This window comes from Stegodyphus dumicola, chromosome 1, assembly GCF_044657685.1.
Source record: "Stegodyphus dumicola isolate Sdum_Otavi_A_Nest chromosome 1, ASM4465768v1".
Taxonomy (NCBI): Eukaryota; Metazoa; Arthropoda; class Arachnida; order Araneae; family Eresidae; genus Stegodyphus; species Stegodyphus dumicola.
Genome location: NC_140768.1, coordinates 88,257,164 through 88,279,532, shown reverse-complemented (window position 1 = coordinate 88,279,532; position 22,369 = coordinate 88,257,164). Strand labels below are relative to the sequence as shown.

At 32.5% G+C, this 22,369-nt stretch overlaps 1 protein-coding gene across 7 annotated transcripts in view; it reads left to right on the top strand.

Annotated features, from left to right (window-relative positions):
• The window catches only part of grp (serine/threonine-protein kinase grp), an 81,308-nt gene extending 63,110 nt beyond the window's left edge, over nt 1-18,198 (top strand). For all 7 annotated transcript variants that reach the window (XM_085817669.1, XM_085817652.1, XM_085817648.1 and 4 more), the window contains 4 exons: nt 2,898-3,081; nt 11,382-11,510; nt 12,200-12,301; nt 17,955-18,198. In XM_085817669.1, the coding sequence (XP_085673795.1) occupies nt 2,898-3,081; nt 11,382-11,510; nt 12,200-12,301; nt 17,955-18,062 (523 nt within the window). In that variant the 3' untranslated portion in view covers nt 18,063-18,198. The remainder of the gene's footprint in view (nt 1-2,897; nt 3,082-11,381; nt 11,511-12,199; nt 12,302-17,954) is intronic.
• Nucleotides 18,199-22,369: the final 4,171 nt, after the last annotated feature.

The following is a 22,369-nucleotide window of genomic DNA, read 5'->3' as shown; positions in this document are numbered from 1 at the left end:
TTTCTCAGACTTATTAATTTTCAACTGCGAGAAAAAATTGTTCATGTGTACTCCCAATATAAAAATGCATTCTCCTACATGTATTCTCAAACGAAGCAATTATTCTTATTGGAAAAATTCTTAACTTTCTTAATTAAAGTTCTTAATCAGTATGAATAAAAATTATTTAACTCTATCTTTTCAAATCTTTGAATTAGATTTATATCACATGATAAATCAGTATGTAGATATTCTGTGGTGTTATTCATGGGCATTTTAATGAAAATAATGCTAAATTGGATTTCAAACCATTAAAATCTTATGTTTTTTTCTTGAAATTCTTCTCATAATAGAGCTAACTAATTTACTAGAAATGTTTTTATAGGCTGCTTAAAATTGCTTTGAAGGCTACCAGTTTGAGACTAATGAGTTAAAGGACAATAATTTAAATTTTTTTATTATCTTACATGCACACACACTGTAGAAAAGAGATATTTTAAAAGAAAATTTTGTATTGCAGTAAAATGGGTGTATGTTATTTGGAAGTATTATTATTAAAGCCAGATAAAGAAATTTTAAAGACTAATTAAAATAATGAAAATATAAAAACAGGAATAACAAATAAAAGTACAAATTAAAACTATTAACTATCCTTTGTTTAATGTTTCAAACAAAAATTTTAAAGGGCTTAGTATTTGAAACATTAAACCTGGATGGTTAATTAGTGCCAAATTCATTTCATTCTTCTTGAGGATATGTGACTCAAATGCCATTGATTGATTGCTGGCAAGTTCTAAATAACATTATTAATAATCTCATATTGTTGAAGAACAACTACAACTTGTGGTTTGTCAATTCCAATTATAAACAAAAAAAGTAAACTTAGAATATTCATTTTTAATTATGAAAACACTTAATCCTTACCATACAACACTAATGAAGAGCTGAGTTCAAAAATCTAAGTAAAAATTTTAACTTCTAGAAAACTAGCTATTTTCTAAAAAGGGTATAGTTAAATTAAACTTGTTATATATATGTGTATACTAAACTCAGTGGTGCAAACAGCCCTAATGGGCTAAGGCCTGCAGTGCCACGAAATCTGCTTTCTTGACCCTGCGCCCCGGGGTGCGTAAGCATATGCCCTGAACAAGTGGTCACCTTGTCGCAGGACGCTCCGTGTTTAGTCACCAAATGAACTTGGTACTCATTTTATCGACCCAAGGGATGAAAGGCTGAGTTGACCTTGCCCAGCCCGGGGTTCGAACTCCGGATCTGTAGTGCTGCTCTGCGATGCACTAGCTACTGCATCACCTTGCCCCTCTCTCTATATGTATGTATGTAAGATAAAAAAATATGTGAATCAAAATTATAATATAAATTAACGGTAAACCCTTTAATTCTTCCTCTGTGTTATAAAAATTGTAATAACTTCTCTGAATTGCATCATTTTATTTTCATTTTCTGCACAACGCACACTGATGACGTAATAATTGGGAACTGAAACTTTAAATTCAAACCAAAACTTTCTCTTCATGTGCTTCCATCTTGCACAACTACGCACTTCAGCTTCGCTCGCTACCCTGATAGTATGTAACTTCACTGTCTTGCTTACTGTTGCAATAATATCTAAAATGTAAAAGTTCTGTAAAAAGGCAAGACTAGAGTGCCAAGTGACTGTGGCCACAAATATCAATTGCAAGTAAAATTGGAATTGAAACTGCCTTGACTGCCAAATTTTTTAGATACTACGAAGTCAACATATTAGCATACTACACAATCATAATGCTTCCTCTTCAATATGGATCAGCAATCTATCTTTTTTTTATCTGGGTATTACACATCAACAGTGCTCTCTTTTCCTAACTATTTTATTATTTTATATATATATATATATATATAACAAGACATATTTTAACTTCTAGAAAACTAGCTATTTTTTAAAAAGGTATAGTTAAATTAAACTTGTTATATATATATATATATGTAAGAAAAAGAAAGAATACTTAAAAGATTAAATTAGCAGCGTAAATTAATTTCCCTTCTCTATTCTAAAAATAGCAACATCTATTTGCACTGCATCGTTTCGAGAAAAATCTATGTCATATGACTCTTACATAATTCTGATGATGTAAATGGAACTAAAACTCAATCAGCCAGTAGTGATTTTACAGCAATATTAACTGTCCAATCAAAATGCTTTGAAAGCCAAAACTAACTCAGTTTGACTTAAAATTTCATCCTGAACATTATGCACTTGCCTTCCACGCTTTGGCCTAGCTACACTGCTGTCTGTCTGCTGCTGCTGCTTTCTTGCTACAAAGTTATCAAAAATGTAAGCCTTTTGGGACAGGCCCATTTAATATGCCGACTTCTGTGTAGACGTAACATGTTGCTGAAAATAAAACTGAAGATTTAATCTGCCTTCGCCTCCAATTTCCTAGTCATTATGGATCCAAATTCCTGCTCCTGAATCTATTACATATATATGTATACTGGAGCTAGGTAACATGAGAAATCAATTGTGCCCTCACTGGCTTTTTAACTTCAGATATTCCAGTTTCTAGCTGGGTGCTTCTAACCATTTACCTTATGAAAGCATACATGGAGGAGGGACATAATTCCTCATAAATATGTACCCTAATTATATCTACAGTTCGTATGTGCTTCTCAAAACTTATGAATATATATATATATATAAATTGGTAAATTTATTTTCATGTTTTGCACTTGATTTACTTATGCTATCTGAATTTAAATGATATTGTTGATTAGTTCAAAAATTAAATCTTTTATATGTTTGCACATTATTTTAACTTTAAGTTTGCTTTTTTACATATATACATGTTTGTTAAAATATATATATATATATATTTGTGAAACAATTTTCATATTTGCCTTTTTTTCTCTCCCTCACCTAGGGAAGAATCAGGTTCCAAATTATCATTCTCTCAGCCAGCTCAAGTACTTCGTGACTCGGGAAACATAGATGGTTTGTCTGGAAACATTAGCAGCGTCACAGTTGGTGTGAGCTTTTCTCAACCTGTAGACCCTGAGAATATGATATTGGCTTCACAATTTAAGCCTTCTCAGACAGTTTCTAAGGTATGTTTAGATCTTCTCTCAGTCAGAAATATATATATGCACACATTCTGATGATCTGCAATTGCTTAATCTATGAATTCCTGTCATTTGTACTCATTGTTTTAATGTAAACAAACATTACAATTTAAAAAAAAAAAATCAGCATGTAAATGAGCACGCATGGAATCCATTATCAATAACCCTTTTGGTTGGATAAAAGATCCCTTACGACACTGCCAAACTTTTTGTAGCCACTCATGCATGATTGTTTCGCACATCCAGCCGTTCTTGTTTGCACAAATAATTATGTCATTAGGAAAATCTCCCTTCAGAATAGTTTTCGTTTAAAAATGATCATCGGCTTTTAGCTTGTCACCGTTTGCGGCACAAGCTAACACACATGTAAATGACGTTCTTTCATGCCCCGTTGTAAGCACAGATACTGTTTTTGCACCAGTTTCATCAACAGTTCTGTTTGCAGGAGAGTCGAAAGCTAACGGCATCTCATCCATATTTATTATCTGTGACTGAAGAAGTTTTCTTTTGTCAATAATATCTGTCACATATTTTAGAAAAGATGCCTTTTTAACCTGCCAGTCCATTGGTAATTGTTGCCTGACTGTTCTAGTACGCACAGAAACATTTTTTCTTTTCATAAATCTGCTACACCAGCAAGGCCTCCTTTGAAATCATTTATGTTCATTTGCTTTGCTATAAATTTTGCTTGTGAGAGAATTTTTACTGTCGAAATTGCCATTCCTTTTTTTCGTTGCTCCTTTATCCAGTTTGCAAGGTCGTCCTCTAGATTCGGCCACCTTACAGTACCACTTCTTTTGGCTCGTTTCTGTTGTGGCATATTTTTAAGTTCTTCTTTTTCAGTTCTCGACCGTTGAATACATCTCTCGTCCACTTCAAACTCTCGAGCTGCTGCTCTATTTCCAATTTGTTCAGCACGTGAAATTACATTAAGCTTAAAACCAGCAGTATAGCTTCTGTGCTGTTTAGTGCCATTTTCAAAAATTTTCCACTCCCTTCTTACTTAAAAACTATCCAACAAGTACTTGTACCCAAACTGATGGGATCTGTATCTGGCAGAATGCCAAGAAAAATCGATTCATAGCTGAAGGGGAAATACATCAGAGTTCGTTATTGCGAGGCAGGTGGAGTCGTGTCTGCCTTTGAAAAAAATTGCAGTAAAAGGCAAGTTGGGGAGAGGATGGGTCCTGGAAGATTCATCGAATGGCAGAGGAGAGAGACTATTCAAAATGATGAGAATGCTGCTTTGAAAGGGGGGAGAATGTTATGGTTCTGAAATCCCGTTTAGGGTGAATAAGGCATGTAGGTCCGTTCAAGGGAAAGAATGTAAACAAAATAACGTTCGCAAAAAGCAACTGAGTTTTCTTTTGTGTGGGAACAGCACCAGTCTATGTACAAAGACTAGGCCATCCAAACTATGTACAATGACAAAGTTATTCAAACTATGTACAATGACCATCATAGGAAATATTTTATTTTTAGTGCACCTAAATGGCGCATCCGCTGAAAATTTAAGTTTTAAACACGTAAATGCTGTGACGTTTCTTCTGGAAATTATGGTATTTACAGTGGACAAACTTTAAATGAAAATTACTTTTATGACATATTTTGATTGAATAAATAAAATCATTTAGTTATTAAAATTTAGCATTTTCCTCTGGCACATCAGTGCTGTGTTTTATAGTAAACAAGTATCCACTTTTGCCGCTGGCAGGCTAAATTATACTGCCCTCCAAAAGTTTCAAAGGAACAACAGCATGTTTCTAAAGTTCAACAGAAACATGAATAACAACAAAAATCTGCTTGGAGAAAGAGTATGTCATAGTTTTTTGAGGAAAAATGGGATGCTAACATTACAAAAATGGGTTCTAGTAAGGAATGTGTCTACCCCTAGCTGCAATACATTGGCGGCAGCAACATTCCATATTGTCAGTTAAGTTGTCGGTCAGTGAAATAGGAAGCAACAACCAGACAGAGTAATCCTTGTTTGCCCATCTAACGACCTTGGGGGAGGACTTAAAGCTGCAACCTGTCTCCCAAGGTAGTCCCAAATTCATATTCAATTCTGGGGATTGAGTTGGTCATTCCATCTGCTCCATAGTGTGACCGTCACTATATCCTTCAGCAATCTAAGCTCAGTGCATTCGCACATTGTCGTCCATCAGAAGAAATCCAGGACCAATAGCAGCAGCATATGGGCAGACATATTGATCAAGGATCTCGTTTGATATCTCACCTGGTCAAAGTTCCTCCATGGAACACATGCAGGTCAGTGTAACTGTGTCTTTCCACAATGTGGAATTGGTTTTATCTGGTGCGTTGTTCTCTCCAGATCAGCTGACGACCTGAATCACTCTCCAATGTGAACCTGGACTTGTGAAGAGAAAAGATGCCGAATTGTTGATTGGTCCAGGAGATGTGTTCTCTTTACCCAACATAAATGGGCACCTCTGTATCCTCAGTTCAAGAGGACACAAACAACTGGTAGTCTTGCATACAGACTTGTATTGTTCAGGCATCTGCACACTGTAGTAGCTGAAATTCTTGTCCCTGTTGCCACTAAATGATCTGCCATGAGGCACATTAATGTTACTCCTCCTTCGGGCCGAAGGAGCTAAATAATGGTCTGCCGCAGGAGTTGTAAATCTAGGTCTTCTTAGAGCATGTCTTCTAGATACAGAATCCTTCTATTGAAGCTGATTCCATAGTCAGTGGACCACATTATGAGAGACACTGAGATGTCTAGCAGCATCAGCTTGTGACATTCCCATTTCCATCCATACGTTCGCCTGCTACCTCAACGAATCGGGCAAACAACTTCTACTGGACATTGCTAGACTCTCCTGGATATTGTCAACGAAACTGCTAATAATACATTTGAATATTGCTAAAAATAGCATTTGAAGATCAACCCTCTTGAGCAAAACTTATAATTTTTGCATTTTTTTCCAACTCCTATATAAAGTATTCATTGCTATGAAATAAAAAGTGGTAACTATTGTCTTTGCATATATTTTCTTAAACTTCATTGCTATCATGCAGATAAACTAAATTTAAATGTTACTGACATTTTTGTAATGGTGAGCTTTGGAAAACATGCTGCTCCTTAACTTTTGGAGGCCCGTGTAGTTAATATAAAATAGAAGAAAACATATAATGACTTCAAGCTAGTGTAATTTCACAGTCTAGCTAGTGATTAATTATAATAGAGGTATTTATTTATTTTCAATTGTTTAATTTATTAATCAATAACAGGTCTTTTAAATTGCTGAGTCTGTTTGAAGTATAATTATCTTATGTTTTGCCAAATGGCAACACACCAACTGCTTTTAAATTGCCAGGTTTGTTAATCAGAATTTCATGAAATTTTAACAAAATATAAAATAAATAACAAATTTAAAATTTGTATTTCAAGGTGGGCGTGTTCAAGTTGAGTATTATGTCTTTTTAAAATGCTTTCATTTTTCCACAATGAAAAGAACATACATATGCCCATATATAATACAGATTCTTCATTATTTAATGATGGAGATAGATTGTGAATCTGCAGTTTTTTTCAATTTAAATAAATACTTTCTTTGGGGTGCGTATTCCGCTATCTTTTAAAATTAATTTTGAGTTCGTGTAATTAGCCTGTGTGTAGAATTTATTTGTTGTCAATTTTCAGATGGTATGCACGTTTTAGCTGGTTTCTGTTTATATTCCATGCAACAAGTAAGTTTGTTAGTTTTGTCAAATAACAATAATGGAGTATTAAAAATAACACTTTTAGAGACTTTTCTGTTGGGAAAAGCAGAAAACATTAATAAACTGAAGAACTGTCCACCTGGGACCAATTGGTAAAATCACTGAATACTGGTATTTTGATCCAGCGGAAGAGCTGGCTACATAAAATTCTCGTGATTCTCCTAATATATAATGTGGATATGAGCCAGTTCATGAGAAAGTACTCCACAAAGGTTTTCTTCCTTTTAAGCAGATAGTCCTAGCATGCTTTGGCATAATACAATAAATCAAAATCGCCTATTGAAATAGTACATAGTTGATATTCATCATAACTAACAAATAGACATCCAAATAATTGACTATGCGCTGTACATGGAAATGCTAATGACACTTTAAGAATAAACAGAAACAGAACAAGATATAATTTTCACTAAAAGAATATCCAATTAAAAAACATGGATTAGAATAATTTGATAATGGATTAAACAATTTTTATAGATGTAATCTCATGAAGTTGCTTATCTTCCTTTTTCTAAGAATATATTTTTCATGAAAAATTATCAGTAAAACTTTATTAAAAAAGATTAATTTATTTATGGCCTTTATTACAGGGTTGCCACGCTACCTGGAAAACCAGAAAAAGTCGGGGGAATTCGAAAATTGACGAAAAAAGTCAGGGAATTTAAATATTTTAGTCAAAATCTGGAAAATGGAATGTCACATGGTGATCCCCCAAAAAGCAAGTTTTGCACCAATGTTGGAAGCCATGGCTTTGTTGGTGAATTATGTATCAGATGAGCATCATTCGGGCAGCTGGTGTAGAGCCAATTTTCGCAGCTCCAATCAGATTGTTTTTTAGAAAGGCAAAGCAAGTTTCCGGCAAGTTTGTTTTCCAGTAACTTCGAGAATCCTAAGACTCGCATGTGCAGGTTATGTTGAACTAAAGAAAATACCTTCCCATTCTCGTATACAACAAAATCAGTTTAATCCTAATATACTGTACCATGGAGGCTAGAATAGCCCCCATGTACTCTGTTCTAATGTTAGAATGTTTATGTAAAGAAAGAAGGGTTCCATAGATGTAATGTAAATCAGTTTGCTAGAGTGCCGCTAGAAGGCAGAGGGAAAAACTTGCCAAAGGGGATTTGGCAACGGAACCTGACGGTGAGAATTTTCCCCTTCGCGATGTGTACAGGAAATTGTGGAGCCTGTGTTAATAAGAAACGTTCTTTGACTTTCGCGATAATTTATACTTGGATTTTCGTACTTTTTTTGCTCAAAATAGCTAATCTATTAATTAATTTACTCGTGCAAAAAATATTTTCTTTTTCTTTAAAGTTTAAGGAAATTTAAAATGATATTCGTTTTATGTACTTTTGATAAACTTGACCTTCGAACTTCGCAAGTTTCGGCGACAGATATTTTGCACATACGCAGTTTCCCTCCACGTTGGGACGGAGCCATTCCTGTTGCAGAGGAGTGTTTTTATCTTAACAATATATATTTTTGTATTCTAAACTCCATGCACGGTACACATGGGATTTGACAACATTATGATGAGCAGTAACAACAGTTACCTCTTTCTGTCTCTTAGTCTCTGTTTAAACCTCTCAGTGTTACGGTTGGAAAATTCTGTATAGAAGACTGCCTTCTATATTCATTACAACTGAAAATTTCTGCTAGCTTTTTTAATGTATTTGATTTCGGTTTGGATGTATATTGGAAGAAAAGGAATCAAGGTACAAAATGAGAGATTCATTTTTTAATTTAAAAAATACCACTTATTCATGACATTTTGATGAACTTTGAAATTTCAGGGCTAAACCTGTAATGCTCGGAGGGTTAAGAAGGTGTTGGGTAGTAAACTGGTCATTTTGGTGTTGGCGGCAGTTTTCAAAATTGTACAAAGGCCATAGCGAAGACTAGGATTTTAACGCAAAATCTTTTAAACTTTTTTTTTTTTTCATTTTAATAAATGCCTTATTTTTCATTTTGCAGTAAAATAAAAAAATAGTAATCAGTCATCTAGGCTAACGTTTAATATTCGCCAAAATAGCATTGATTATTGTAATTCTTCATTTTAATGTTATTTATATCATTTAATGTTCTTCTTTCCTCTAAATTTATTTATTATTAGTTAATAATACTTTCAAATTTCAGGCAAATTTCTCTGGCATAATTCTGAAACTAAATCTAGCAGTATGATGGACATACAATCATGAAATTTAATGCACATATTTTTGCTCATGTATGCTGCTAAATAAATATAAAAATACCTGAATTTATTTTAAAATATCATTAAATAGATTTCTTTCTTTCGTTTAGCTGCAAAAATGTCTGCAAAAAAGCTCATTTTTTAATGGCAGATTCTAATCTCAATCTTCAGTGGAGTAAACAACTCCTATTATAGCTATAATAGTAATGCTTTCAAGATTATATATATAATAAGTCGTATGTAATTGGCAAATTTTTGTGTTTTCAAGTGGTATACCATAATTAATTTACCTCTCAGTGCAGCCAACACGCACTATGCAGATAGACTGGAATTTTCTCAAAACACACCTAGAAAACCTGGAAAAGTCAGGGAATTTCATTCTACTCTTTAAGTGGCAACCCTGATATTAGTTAACTGTAAGTTTAAAATTCTATTAAGTGCTACAAGTTGCATTAATTTTCTATTAATTTTCAGTTTTTAATGCATAATATGCCTTCTTACTTTTTCAGCAAAAATTTATTAGTTCATTCAAAATTGTGAAATATAAAAATTAAAATATTCATTTTTCCTTTTTGCGCTCACAAATCATTATGTAAATATGCATTTGCAATTTTTAAAGCCTGAGAAACATGTCTTTTAAAGTCTGAAAAAAGTATTTATCTTATTGTTATGCTATGATTTGTAGGTGCTTTATTTTTTGCCATGATATTTTTTATGATGATTTTTTTAAACTGTGAATTTATTCAACTGCTTTATTTTTAATGATGTTATTTTGTACCACGATGTTTTAGAACTGCTATTTTTTTCTTTGCTTTCTTTTCTCCTGCGATGTTTTGTATACTGATGTTTTCGCTTGACGTTTTCTTTGTGATGTTTTCAGCTGTAACCCCAACATCTCGAGAGTACTTTCGGCTTGCAGCATATTTAAAGTGCCCCCATGCTGCACAGTCACTATACATTTACAAACATCTATGGCTTCTCCGGGATTTGAACCCGGGCCCTTCGGTATGCAGTCAACATTGCTAACCACTATCCCTGTTGGGTGGTAGTAATTTTTTTTTTTTTTTTTTTTTTTTCTTTATAGGGTAGTCATAAGTTATGAAGCACAAATAATTTTTAAAGCAGTCTTTTCAAGATTCTTTTAATAATTAATTTTTTAATTTCAGCAGTTAATTATTGAAAATTTTTTCATACATAAACATTCTATGAGTTGTGTGTCTTAAATTCAGCAACCTTCGGATTTGTCTTTATCAAGTCAAAAGAAATGGAAATTAATCTGTGATGTTTACAACTCCCCATGTCAAATAAATAGGTATCCAAACTCTTAAGTGTGCCATCAAACTCCTCATGCTTACTGCAAAGACGTAACAAAGCTTAACACAAGAAAGAATACATTCATTAATACTTCTAAACAAAGTTTTATAACTTTTATGGCTTTTATTTTCAGTTTATAGCTTAAGTCTTCTTTTTTTTCTAATTAATTAGTTAACTCATTTATTTATTTGTTAAGCAGTTAAGTCTTCTTTTTTCTAATTAATTAACTTATTTATTTGTGAAGCAGTTATCACATGTAAAAATGGTTTGAGCGAAAGATTATTCGGTTCAATTTTTCTGCTGTGTCACATTATGTAAAAATAGGCAGCTACTATACACAACTTGGTTTTATATATAAAGGGAAAACAAGGATACCTTAAAAACTGCATAATGAAATTTTCATGCTGGGAACCAATTGGTTGAAATGTAAATAATCTGTAACTTTTTGCAGATGGGAGAAAAGAATTGTGCATAATTCTTTTAGTGGTAAAGTTAGTAGTTGTAAAACTATTGTCATGTGGGAAGATTATTTAAAAATCATACAAAACTGATGACTTGAAAAGTGACCACCATCGTTATTTGTCAGAATTGTCAAACCCACCCAGCTGTAATAGACCAATTTCAAGCAATCTGCTAAAGTCTGTTGCTGTGACTTAATCTCGCTTGTCTGACAGTAATATCAGAACAAGTTCAAGAAGTTTATCTTGGCAAAGAGCAAAGGATTGCATCTGTTGTTGGCATGGGCCTTGGGCACCTTATTGGTGACAATACAACTTTAGTCAGTTCCATTCCAGTTTTGAATTAAAGCAGAATCCTCCAGGGAATGAATTCATGGGTCTCTCTCCCATCCCTTACTACCAAGCTACTCAAGAATTTTTTGCTGTGTATTTTAGAGGCTGTCAATCTAGTAATACTAACTGCTATACCAGTTAGGGTGGAAAAATCTTTTAAATTGTAATTAGTTCATTAGTTTCCTATTATTTGGTCATTAAGTAAAGGATTTTTTTTTTTTTTTTTTAAAATTTGCTAGACTGCTCTTCCTATTGGTACTCGTCTCACCAGGTTTTGTATCAAAAGAGAAACAGAAGCTGTGTGTGATCTACTTGTGAAAGTCTTTGAAAAGTTTGGTTATTCTTTCAAGCGTAGTGCTCCAGGACAGGTAAATTAATCAACAATATATATACTTTTGATGACATTTATTTACTTTGCAAATACTTTTATAGATAAGATGATCTTTGTGTAATGTGATAATTGGATTTCTAAGTAACAACTTAGTAACTTAAGTAACAGTTTTCCACAACTGCTGATTCTCTTTATGAAGAAAAAGGTAAGGCTTTTTTCACATTATCATGTTTAATAAAACTAAATAGTAGTTGGGGAGCTATGAAACTTCCATTTTTTCACATGTTTTGTCATGTAATTTTTCTGTTTATTTTCGTATTCAGTTTTATTTGTTTTGCTTAATCCACAACTGTCCTGTGTTACTATCTTTCCTGGGTTAATCAAGAACTGTCTATAATTCTTTTAACCATGCTGAAAAAGTTTGATTGATAGGTGTTAAATGTAAAAAAAGGAGAAAAAAACTATACTGATGGCTGCTCTGCTTTGGTGGCATATCTTTTGTTTCATGAAGCAAGCATTCATATCAGTATTTTTTATTAATTTAAGGTATTTGCAAGCCATTTTAACTTTACCTGTGTCAGATCAAAGAGCGTGGCTGGCTATGATCATAATAAGAATGTATGCATTATTTATATGTTTACTAGATGATTGTATAGTTTAACTAGAATAGTTAAGTAACGCATGTCTCTCTCTCTCTCTCTCTCTTTTTTTTTTTTTTCCTTCTAGCTCACTATCACCACACAAGACAGAAGAAAGATGCAGTTAATTTTCAAGGCAAATCTGATTGTGATTTCTGATACTGTACTTGTGGACTTCAGAAGATCAAGGGTGAGTCAAATATGGGTTCTTGAACTAATTGCTTGAAAATTTTTAAATCTCTTTGTACATGTTATTATATGTAAAATATAATATATGTCTTTTACATTGCAATTTTATTATTAGTTCTTGAAATAAGTGACAAATACAAATCTGTATAATTTTGAAGTAACCAAAAGGTTTACTATTATCAGCCTACTCTTGATCAAAAGACTTATTGATAGTATAAGAAATACATTAATGCAATAACATATTTTGCATGTTGTATGCATTATATTGCATGCAAAATATCACTAATATTTTATAGCAGTGACAATAAAATAATGCAAGCATTATTACATTAAAAAAAGTGTGCAGTAGTAGTCAAGTAATTAAGCTTTTTTACCATGATTTCTTCAAAGCAATTCTAGCATAACTGCTTCATATGGGAGTTCAAGCTTCCAACATTATTCTAAAATTAACCTAGAATTGTGGGAGATTGGGTTTTACATAAATGGCTGGAATTATTGGATCGACAATCTGTATAGCACTTTATTGCATTTTGAGCAGAAGTAAGTCATCACAATGCTAATAACAGGCGATAGCTGTGAAATTGTTATCATTTAGCAAAATATATACTATAGTTAATGTAATAATTTTATTCATCTTTGCATTTATTTACATTTTTATCAGTGTAACTGGAACCATGTAAATTAATTGTTTCTTCTTTGAGGCAGTTCTGGGAATATCTAGGGCACAGAGGTAGGAAGTAAGAAGGAGAGGCTCTAGCCGGTTTTCTCCATACACTGCTTGAAGTACTGGGAATCCCTTCGTGGTGACCAAAACATTCAGTGACTTACCATTAAAATCAATGGGTTTTCAGACAATCAGATGTAAATATTTTAGAATTACATTGTAAATATACATAGAAATGTATATATTTTCTTTTTCTACAATATTTCAGTGTCTTAAGTATGTGTAAAGAATACATTTTCCAACAACATTTCATTCTGAATGGAATTAAATGCTATACTTTTCACAGAACAGTTTAATTTGAATGAAATATTTTAAAAAGTTTTCATTAATTACATTAGGAAAATTTTTTAAGGTGATTCGCTATTATTTGGTTAAGGATTATAAAAATTAAGATCAAAGTTTATTGTATTATTAATATTAAAATTATGCATTATTTCTTTTCTATTTGTAGAGCGTCTTCCTAAAATATTTTCTCAAATATGACATGATTTTTTAGCTTCTGAGGCATCTTTTAAATCGAAAAATATAAGCCAGTTTATAATTGATGCTCTATTTGAATCATTTAAAAATTAAAGCACCTTTTATTTTTATAGTGAAATACGTTAAATATTGGTGCTCATTTCCATGTACTTAACTTTTTCTGTGTACTTAACTTTAACATATTTGTCAATGGGATTTCAGTTTATGTGTACAATTCAATGTTAAGTGTATTGTATATTTAGATAATATTTATAATCATTATAAATTTAGATACATTTAATGCAGTACAAAGTCTGTAATTCGGACTCGTCAGGACTTCGGCGATTCCGGATTAGTGGTTTTTCCGCATTAAAGATCATCAATTTAAATCTGGTAAGATGGCATGCAGAAATTATACAATTAAAAATATGAAATTGTAATTTATGAAATAAAGAACAATTATGATCTAAAGGGTATCAAAATTTACAAAAAAAAAAAAAAAAAAAAAAAAAAAAAAAGCTTAATATTTGTTTACTTTATTAAGCATTTCTTTCAATGTAAGTTGTTTAAGATGCTTCCACAAAAAATTCAAAAAGTTCCTTTTTCTTGTGTCATATATAGTGGACTTTCCAATGCCATACATAATTTTGAGATAGATAGGCCTTTATCCATTTTTGCAGTAATTCCACTTTTTGTTTAATGGACATCGAAACATGCTTTCGCTTTGTAGATCCTTTGGCAGCTCCAGAATTGGAAACTCTTTTTGACATAATCAAAAGTTCAAGCTTAATTTTTATAAAATTGTTCTAACAGTCTGCAAAAAATAATAAGCCAGATCCAATTATTAGATTAAGGAGCAGCTCAATCTGCAACATTAACTGAAATGCCTTAGATAATTTTAGCCCTGCTTATACCCTCCGTTATACATTAAATGCACATGCGTAAATGCATTATGCACATGTGTTACGCATGCGCATAAAGTTTGTAGCTTTGAGGTCTGGATTATAGATCATTCCGGATTATGGATGTCCGGATTACAGACTTTGTACTGTAATTAGATTTCTTCACAGTAACTTTCACAGGAGTTTATGAATGAATAAACCCTTCATTTCAAATTCATTTATAAATAATTTAATAAATATTTACGTATTTTGTTAAAGGAAGATACATGCTTTTTGCAAGCATATGCATAAATACCCATATATTACATATTTTTCATTTTTGACATGAACAAATCTTTAATTTATGTGCATTCACTATATATTTTAAGTAAAGTAATTTACAATAATTTAGCATATGCCCGAAATTTTCATATAAGAAATATGTATAAATGTAACTTGAATGAAAATTACATGCATTATTTCTAATACCCAATTACAGGTCAGTTTTTGTTTGAAATTCCAGATAGCTTTTGCATGCCTTACTCTGTTTAATAAAAACTTAACCTGACCAATGTGCCTACTTACAAATATTTTAACATTCATAGTTTTATATTTACATTTAGCCATCAAGTTTCAAATTTTTTGACTTAAAACACATTTTAGGACACATTCTTTACCAAATTCAAATCTTCTAGTAATTATATTTTGGCAGAGCACTCAATACCTCTTTTAGTGATTTTACCCAGTTCAATAATTCTCTTATAATATAATAACTATCCATTACTTTAAACATTAACTGCATTGTCATCAGATCGCAATCTTGATTGCCTTACTCTGCATAATATTGCTTCATTCACCGAATTTGCAAATGTATCCATCTTCTGTTCCACACATTTGTGTAAAACTGTGCATAATTTTACACAAATATGTGGTTACAAATCGGGGAAAAGTTAACTTATTGGCATATCTGTGTGTCTGTTTATTAATTTTGACAAGGATTGCAGCATTTGGTGGTAATTATAATTAATCCTAATAAGTAATTAACCCAAATAAGTAAAATGTGTAAACTCAAATTGATTATTTTTCAGTTATATAAAAATAAAATGATGAGCTTAAAATGAACAACTATAAAGCCTCTCCTCTAAAAAATTTTAAAAAGTACATGTCAGAATAATATGTGGATGAAAAAAATTATTTTATTTAAAACATTTTGGCGTTTGGAACATAAAATAAAAGTACCGAATACTCTACAAGGGTATCGAAAGACTTATATAATTTTAAACGTACTGTTATGTATTTTTCATTTTTTAAGCATAACATTTTTGCTAAAATCTATATTTTTAGTTCAACAGCTTAGAATTTTATAAAAAAAATTCATAATCAAAATCACTGTTGTTAATTATCCAAAAATTAACCAAGATGTGATTTTTGCGTAAATATCACTAAACTATACAAATTGCTATTCGCCGTCACACTATGAATGTTTCCTTTGTGCTGCGGAAGTATCCCGTTTTTCTATTTGTATGGAACTGTCATATGTTGAAATACTATCAGAGCGCACTGTCAAGGGAGCTTCTGAAGTACAAAACCAAACAAAAAGTACCTCATCTGGAGACCAAAGCCTCAGAGCAGTGCTTCACTCATAGTGCAGGTTTGGCCACCTCTTTCCTTTCTTACCTCCATGATCTAGGGACATTTCATATTGAACATGACTGTATTATTATGACTATTAAAGATTGTAAGTATTTGTTTGCTTGGCAAATGCTAACCTTCTATAATAATTTTATTTTCATTGTATGATACTAAAAGATGAAATGGAGTAATAAGTGGGCTTTCTAATATATTTATTAATTCGGTAACGATTAATTCAGTTCTATATTTTAATATCAGCAAACATACATTTTATTATAATTTGTGAGTTTATTAAATAAAGTATTTATTTGTGAGAGGAAATAAAGTAGTTTATTTCTTGCCAGTATTTAATTTATTATTTTATGTTTTGAAGTATTTTCCATTTCAAATTACTGTTTTTTTATAATCACAAAAATCCAGTTAAATGTTTCTTGTAGAAATTATTTTGACATGCCTATAAAATATTTAACTTAATTAGTAAATGTCCAAGAAAAGTTGAAGTGTTTTCCCAACAGTCTGGGAAATTGAGGAGTGAGGGGGAAGAAATGCAAATCATTTGTTTCAAATAATAAAAAGTTTATGTTTTAAACAGCGCACAGTAAACTAAATTTATTCATCTTAAAAAAAAAAAAAAAAAAAAAAAAATTAAGATTTACTTTAATTTTTATTTTACTAAAAATGATTAAATAAAGTGTAATTAATAAGCCATTATGTATGTAATTATGCAGTGTAATAATAATTATGTTTCTAAAACCCGATTTAATTCTAAGCTGTTCAGTTTTAGTTTGAAACACCAAGACAGTAATTCAGAGCTGCTCAGTTTTATTTTATTTTAGTTTATTTTATCAATCATTTCTTATATGTTACAATGAAACCTTTCAAGTGGATTCTGCAGTTCTTTATGAATTTTTTCTGCAGTGTCTGCTATGAATTCAATGCCTACTTTTATCTATGTTCTTAAAAACAGTGTCTACAGTTAGAGGTGGTTACAAAGAGAAGTATCCCTGCATATGTTACCAAAATATGCAGGGATACTTCTCTTCGTAGATTATTTCATAAAAGCATATGTTACCAAAATATATGTCTGTTATGCTACAGTTCCCCCTGTAAGCAGAGCTCACTTTTATTAATGCTATTCATTTGGAGGAAGTTTGATTTGCACAGATTATGGAGAAAACTTGGCTGCTTTTCAGTTTTACAATTGAACTGTTAAATTTTTGGGGTATTTAATGATTTTTAAAATTTAGTATTGCTTAATTTGGGATTAGGTAATTAATTATCTTCAACCAAAGTATTTTCTTTTTAAAATGCAGCTTTACTATTCGTGCTTATAATCTGTTGCATTTTTAAGAAGAGATCTACTTGAAATTCTTCTTTTGATTTAATTTTATTGCCCATTATCCAAAAAGGAATCGCAGCATAAACTAAAAATTCTTCCACTAGCCAGTCTGTTTGTAGACCTTGTGAATTCCATAAAAGCATATACCTAAATAAACTCTCTATTGATTATTGAATGTTTTTCTGATTCTACAAAAACATTTTCATAATTTTATGCACCAACAGTCACAAAATTCATAGCCATTGTATTTAAATATTCTGGAAATATTAAGAGAATCGAGAACATGTTCCAGAATATAATTTGAAGTGGGGCACTTCAATGAAATGTAGGACTATCACTCATGGGCTGGAACATTTGTTTACTTTAATTTAAGGGTATCCAGCTTGTGTTTCATGAACCTGTCAGCATAAGAAGTGCATTGTTGTGCAGTAGATTAAGACATTCATATAGGTGCATATTGTACATGTAATCACAGTGCTATATAATGGAAATTTTTTGTCACTTTATATAGTCTTTATATACAAATTCAAAGAAGAATTTATTTTTTATTAATCTATCTCCTGTCCTTTCAAATTTGTAATTTTTCCCCTGTAATATTAAAACTTAATATTTTTTACAGGGGGATGGTATCGAGTTTAAGCGCCATTTTGTGAAGATAAAGGATAGTTTATCAAAAGTGATCGACAAACAGCCTCTCATGAATACTGTTCTGAATCTGGCTTCCTGAAATTTTTTCAAAATATTTCATGTATCATTGAACTTTTCATGTCATTTCAAACATCATCTTACCAAAGAAAGTGCAGTACTGTTATTATTTTTGTTCTTTTAAATTTTTTTAAATGAATAAAATATTTTTTACTTGAGATAGCTCTATTTTATTCTATATTAATTATGTGTATTTTTATTTTGTACATTAAAAGTTCAATAATCCACAAAGCTCAAAACTTAAATAATGCCAACTTATTTGAACTTATCAAGATAATGATAAATTTTGTGAGTGTAATTTAATTTATTGTAAGAATGCAAATCTTAAAAAAAGTTTTACCTAGAAATGCTCTAATACTTTTAACTGATTCAGGACCAGTGCCGCGTACACACGACACAACGATTCCACTCTTACTAGCCCAACGCAGCGTATACGCAAAAAGCTCTGATCAGTCTCTACAGCCCAGCATCCCGTATATGTAACTTGAAAATGGAACAATTTATTTGAATTTTTAAATGCCAGTAGATGGGGCTAAATTGTAACGATTTTCACATCGGTTAAGTCGTGGCTTTTGACTTTTAAGTATGAGTATCAGTTTCTGATCTGTGCTTCTGCTTTTGATAGATTTGCTGGTGTAAAGAAACTGGGAATTGGAGCTGTTAAGTTAAAGCGATACTGGCGTGCTTATTTATTTCATTAAGAATTTCCTTTTTATTCTTTGTGTTTTTAGTTATTAGGAATGTGCGGAAATGCATCCAGCTCAATGTTTTCTTTTCTTTCTTTCTTTCTTTCTTTCTTTCTTTCTTTTTTTTTTCTTTTCTTTTTTTTTTTTTTTTTTTTTTTTTTTTTTGTTTGTTTTTGTTTTGTTAGGAGAATGTGAGAAAGTGCATCTACTAGCTTTGACTATAGCAGGTGTAATGTCTCTTAAATTCCGTGACGGAAAACTCTGAGCAGTTGCCCTTTTTTTTATATTTATTTTAAAGGTTAACATACACTTTCTTGGTTAATTAAAAAGTAACTTTACAACATTATTGCAGAAGGGGAAGATATCAGCTTTCCCGTTGTGTGAGGCATCTTACTTGCTCGGCATATGCTCAGCAAAAAAAGCAGCCATTGTCCTGTGACTTAATTCTCATTTTGAATTATTCTGCACACAGCAGAATTATTAAATTGGAATTTAGTTACCTACAGATAATTATTGCTTAATTTTCTTTTACATTTCATATTTGTAATTTTGTTTTCACGTGTATAGTATTTGTTTTCATGCTTACAGTTATAATTTTAGTATTTCACATGTTTCATTTATTTCTATTAATGTGATATTCTTTATATTAATACATATTAGTATATTACTTGTGTAACTTCGGAAATTGAGGAATTGCTGCACTTCATTCTCTGCATACTGGTCCTCAAGAGGTTAATGACTGAAAACGTACTAGAAGTTAAACTGCAAAATAGTTATAATTTATTAATCTTAATCAATCATGTTTTGAAATCTACTGTTGCATGAAGATTTTGCATAGTTTGAAAGTCCATCATCTTGTTAAAACATCTTTGAAGAGAGTGTGAAGATTCTTTGTTTCTGTTCTTTTCTCTTCATTCCACAATTGTATTGTATGCTTTTTCAGCCTTACATCAAGTAATATTAGTCTAATAAGTCTTTTTCCTTCTCACTTTCCACTTCTTTTGACACTAGTGAAATCTTCCTCAACTTAGCTTTCTTAATCCATTTATCATATTTTATTTTCAGAAAGGCAAGTAATTGTGTAAAGGAACACATTAGATTGAGTTTTGCAGTTCAGAAGGATCAAGGTTCTGTAATCGTCTGTCTGTCTCAAGAAGAGAATTGGCCAGTTCTACATCACATGCTAGTGGACGATCCCAGCATTTTACTTTAGGTAAACCTGGAACTAAAAGTACATGCTGTACAACAATGACATTTGGATTCTGTCATTTACAAACTTGAAAGGGTTATCCATTTTGCAGCAGTGAAATGAAATCTCCTTTCGAACAGCTGTGATCAAATCTCTTCTTGTGGTGGACAGACTATATTTCGGCTTTCTTCAACAGAATTTTACTACTGCGTAAAAAAAAAAAAAAAAAAAAAAAAAAATGTTGAATACTTCCAAGTAACTCACTTGTATTCATGTCAGATCTCATGTTATAACAGTTTAAATAAATTTAGTTATAAAAAATTACAGGTAAGTACTGAATTTGGACTTTGTTTATCTAATCTTTTGATTTGATGGCAATTATTGTGTCTGTTAACAAAGTGAATCTCAGTTAGAAAAACGTCAGTACTGTTTCTCAATATCTTCAAACTAGACTAAGTATTGCAGTGACCGCCATTGGTCTGACGGGCAGCGCAATACAGTTTAGAAACATTATAATAAGTACTACAATCATTTTTGACAGCATTAGCAAGTCCAGAACAAGTATCCAAATGATTGCCTATTCGTGGTGGTCAATGGAGGGTGGTCCAGTCGCTTACTCGTGATGCCCACTGTTTTAACCCCTTAACTGCCGCGGGCGTATGTATACGCCTTGCTCAGCCGATGCCTTAACTGCCCCAGATGCGCAGCCGATGCGTTAACTTTGCGAATAATTTTAGGTGTAGCAGCGCAAAGCAAATGATAGCAGTTTGGAAGGACGTATATATACGCCTGGGGCAGTTAACGCATCGGCTGAGCAAGGCGTATATATACGCCCGCGGCAGTTAAGGGGTTAAAAAAAACAACCTATATTTCTCACCCTGTGCAGCCTTTTACAAGATAAGATAATATGCATATATACGCTCTTTAACAAAAAAAATTGAAGCACCATGAAGGAAGTGATTGTTTTTGATGAAATTGAATATGTGTATAGCTCATACACAGATAATAAAATGATTAACAAATCAAGGTCTTAGTACCTGTTCATGGCTTACAATCACCCATTGAGTATTCAAATTAGTAGTTGGTCAAACTGCTTTTGGCAGCAATGCATGCTTGAATTCATCAAGGCAAGGAGTGGTAGAGGATTCTAATGCCATCCTGCGACACATTCTGCCAGGCATTCATTAGTTATCGCACCAGATCTGCGATATTTTGTGCTGCCCGAATTTGGCGGCCTACCATGCTCCAGACATGCTTGATTGGTGAAAGGTCTTACGACCTTGCTGACCAAGGAAAAGCGTCAGCTGCATGTAGACAGTCCAGAGATATGCGAGCGGCATGTGGCCTGGCATTATCTTGTTGGAAAATGGTCCCAGAATGACGTACCATGAAGGGTAATGCAACCGGCTGCAGGATGGTATCAACATATCGTTGAGCTGTTTTAACAGCTCAACGATATGTTGATACCATCTTGCGGCCTGTTCATTCTGCGGATATACAGAGGATGACTAAAGATGGCTTGCTGTCATAAGAAATAGCACCCCACACCATCAGACCAGGGGTTATAGCTGTATGCCTTTGTAAAACAAAGGCTGATTGGGACTGCTGGCCCCGTCCGCTCCAGACACAAACACGGTGGTCATCTGCTTTAAGAGTGAAGCGGGATTCATCGCTGAACACTATACAATGTCAGTCTGATGGCAGCCATGATGATCGACTGCAACACCACTTCAAACGACTCTGCCGATGTTGTGAGGTCAAAGATAAACGTCTTAGAGGTCTCTGTGAGTGTAACCCCGCCTCAGACAAGCACTGTGAGATGGTGGACAGTACGATGGGAGGTATAGACGTGGCTGCAGTGTGTTGAATAGTTGACAATGATACAGTTGATGTGATTTGGGCCTGGCAAATAATCATCCTATCTTGCCTCGCATTTGTGTGCCTTGGCCTTCTAGAGCCTTCATTTCATCGGCAATTTAATTGTAGCAACTATTGCTGCCAATGTCTTTCCACAGCAGTGTCTGTACGCTGCAGGTGGTGGCCTGTTGTTTGGTATGACCACCAGCTTCATGCAACCCTACAATGCGACCGTGGTCGAAATTGTTTAGTTGTCTGTAAAGTCTTCGATATCATTGTAATGGCATCTTTAGTTGCTTACGAAATTACAATGGTAGCAACAAAAAAGATAAATTTTCTGCCTCTGGTTTTATACTTTGCAAATTGCACATTAGAAATGCGCGCTATGATCGCAATTCCTGTTCATTTGTTTTGAAACTTTGATCACTTGCATGTTCGATCAAGATGTTTTCGCATACCAAATTTCGTCAGGATTGCAAAAGTCCTTGGTATTTCGATTTTTTTTTTTTGCAAAAGCATGTATATTACTGTAAAGAAAAATATTTCTTAACACTTTGACTGTCCAACACTAGATAACTTATATTTGCGCTCTTCTTC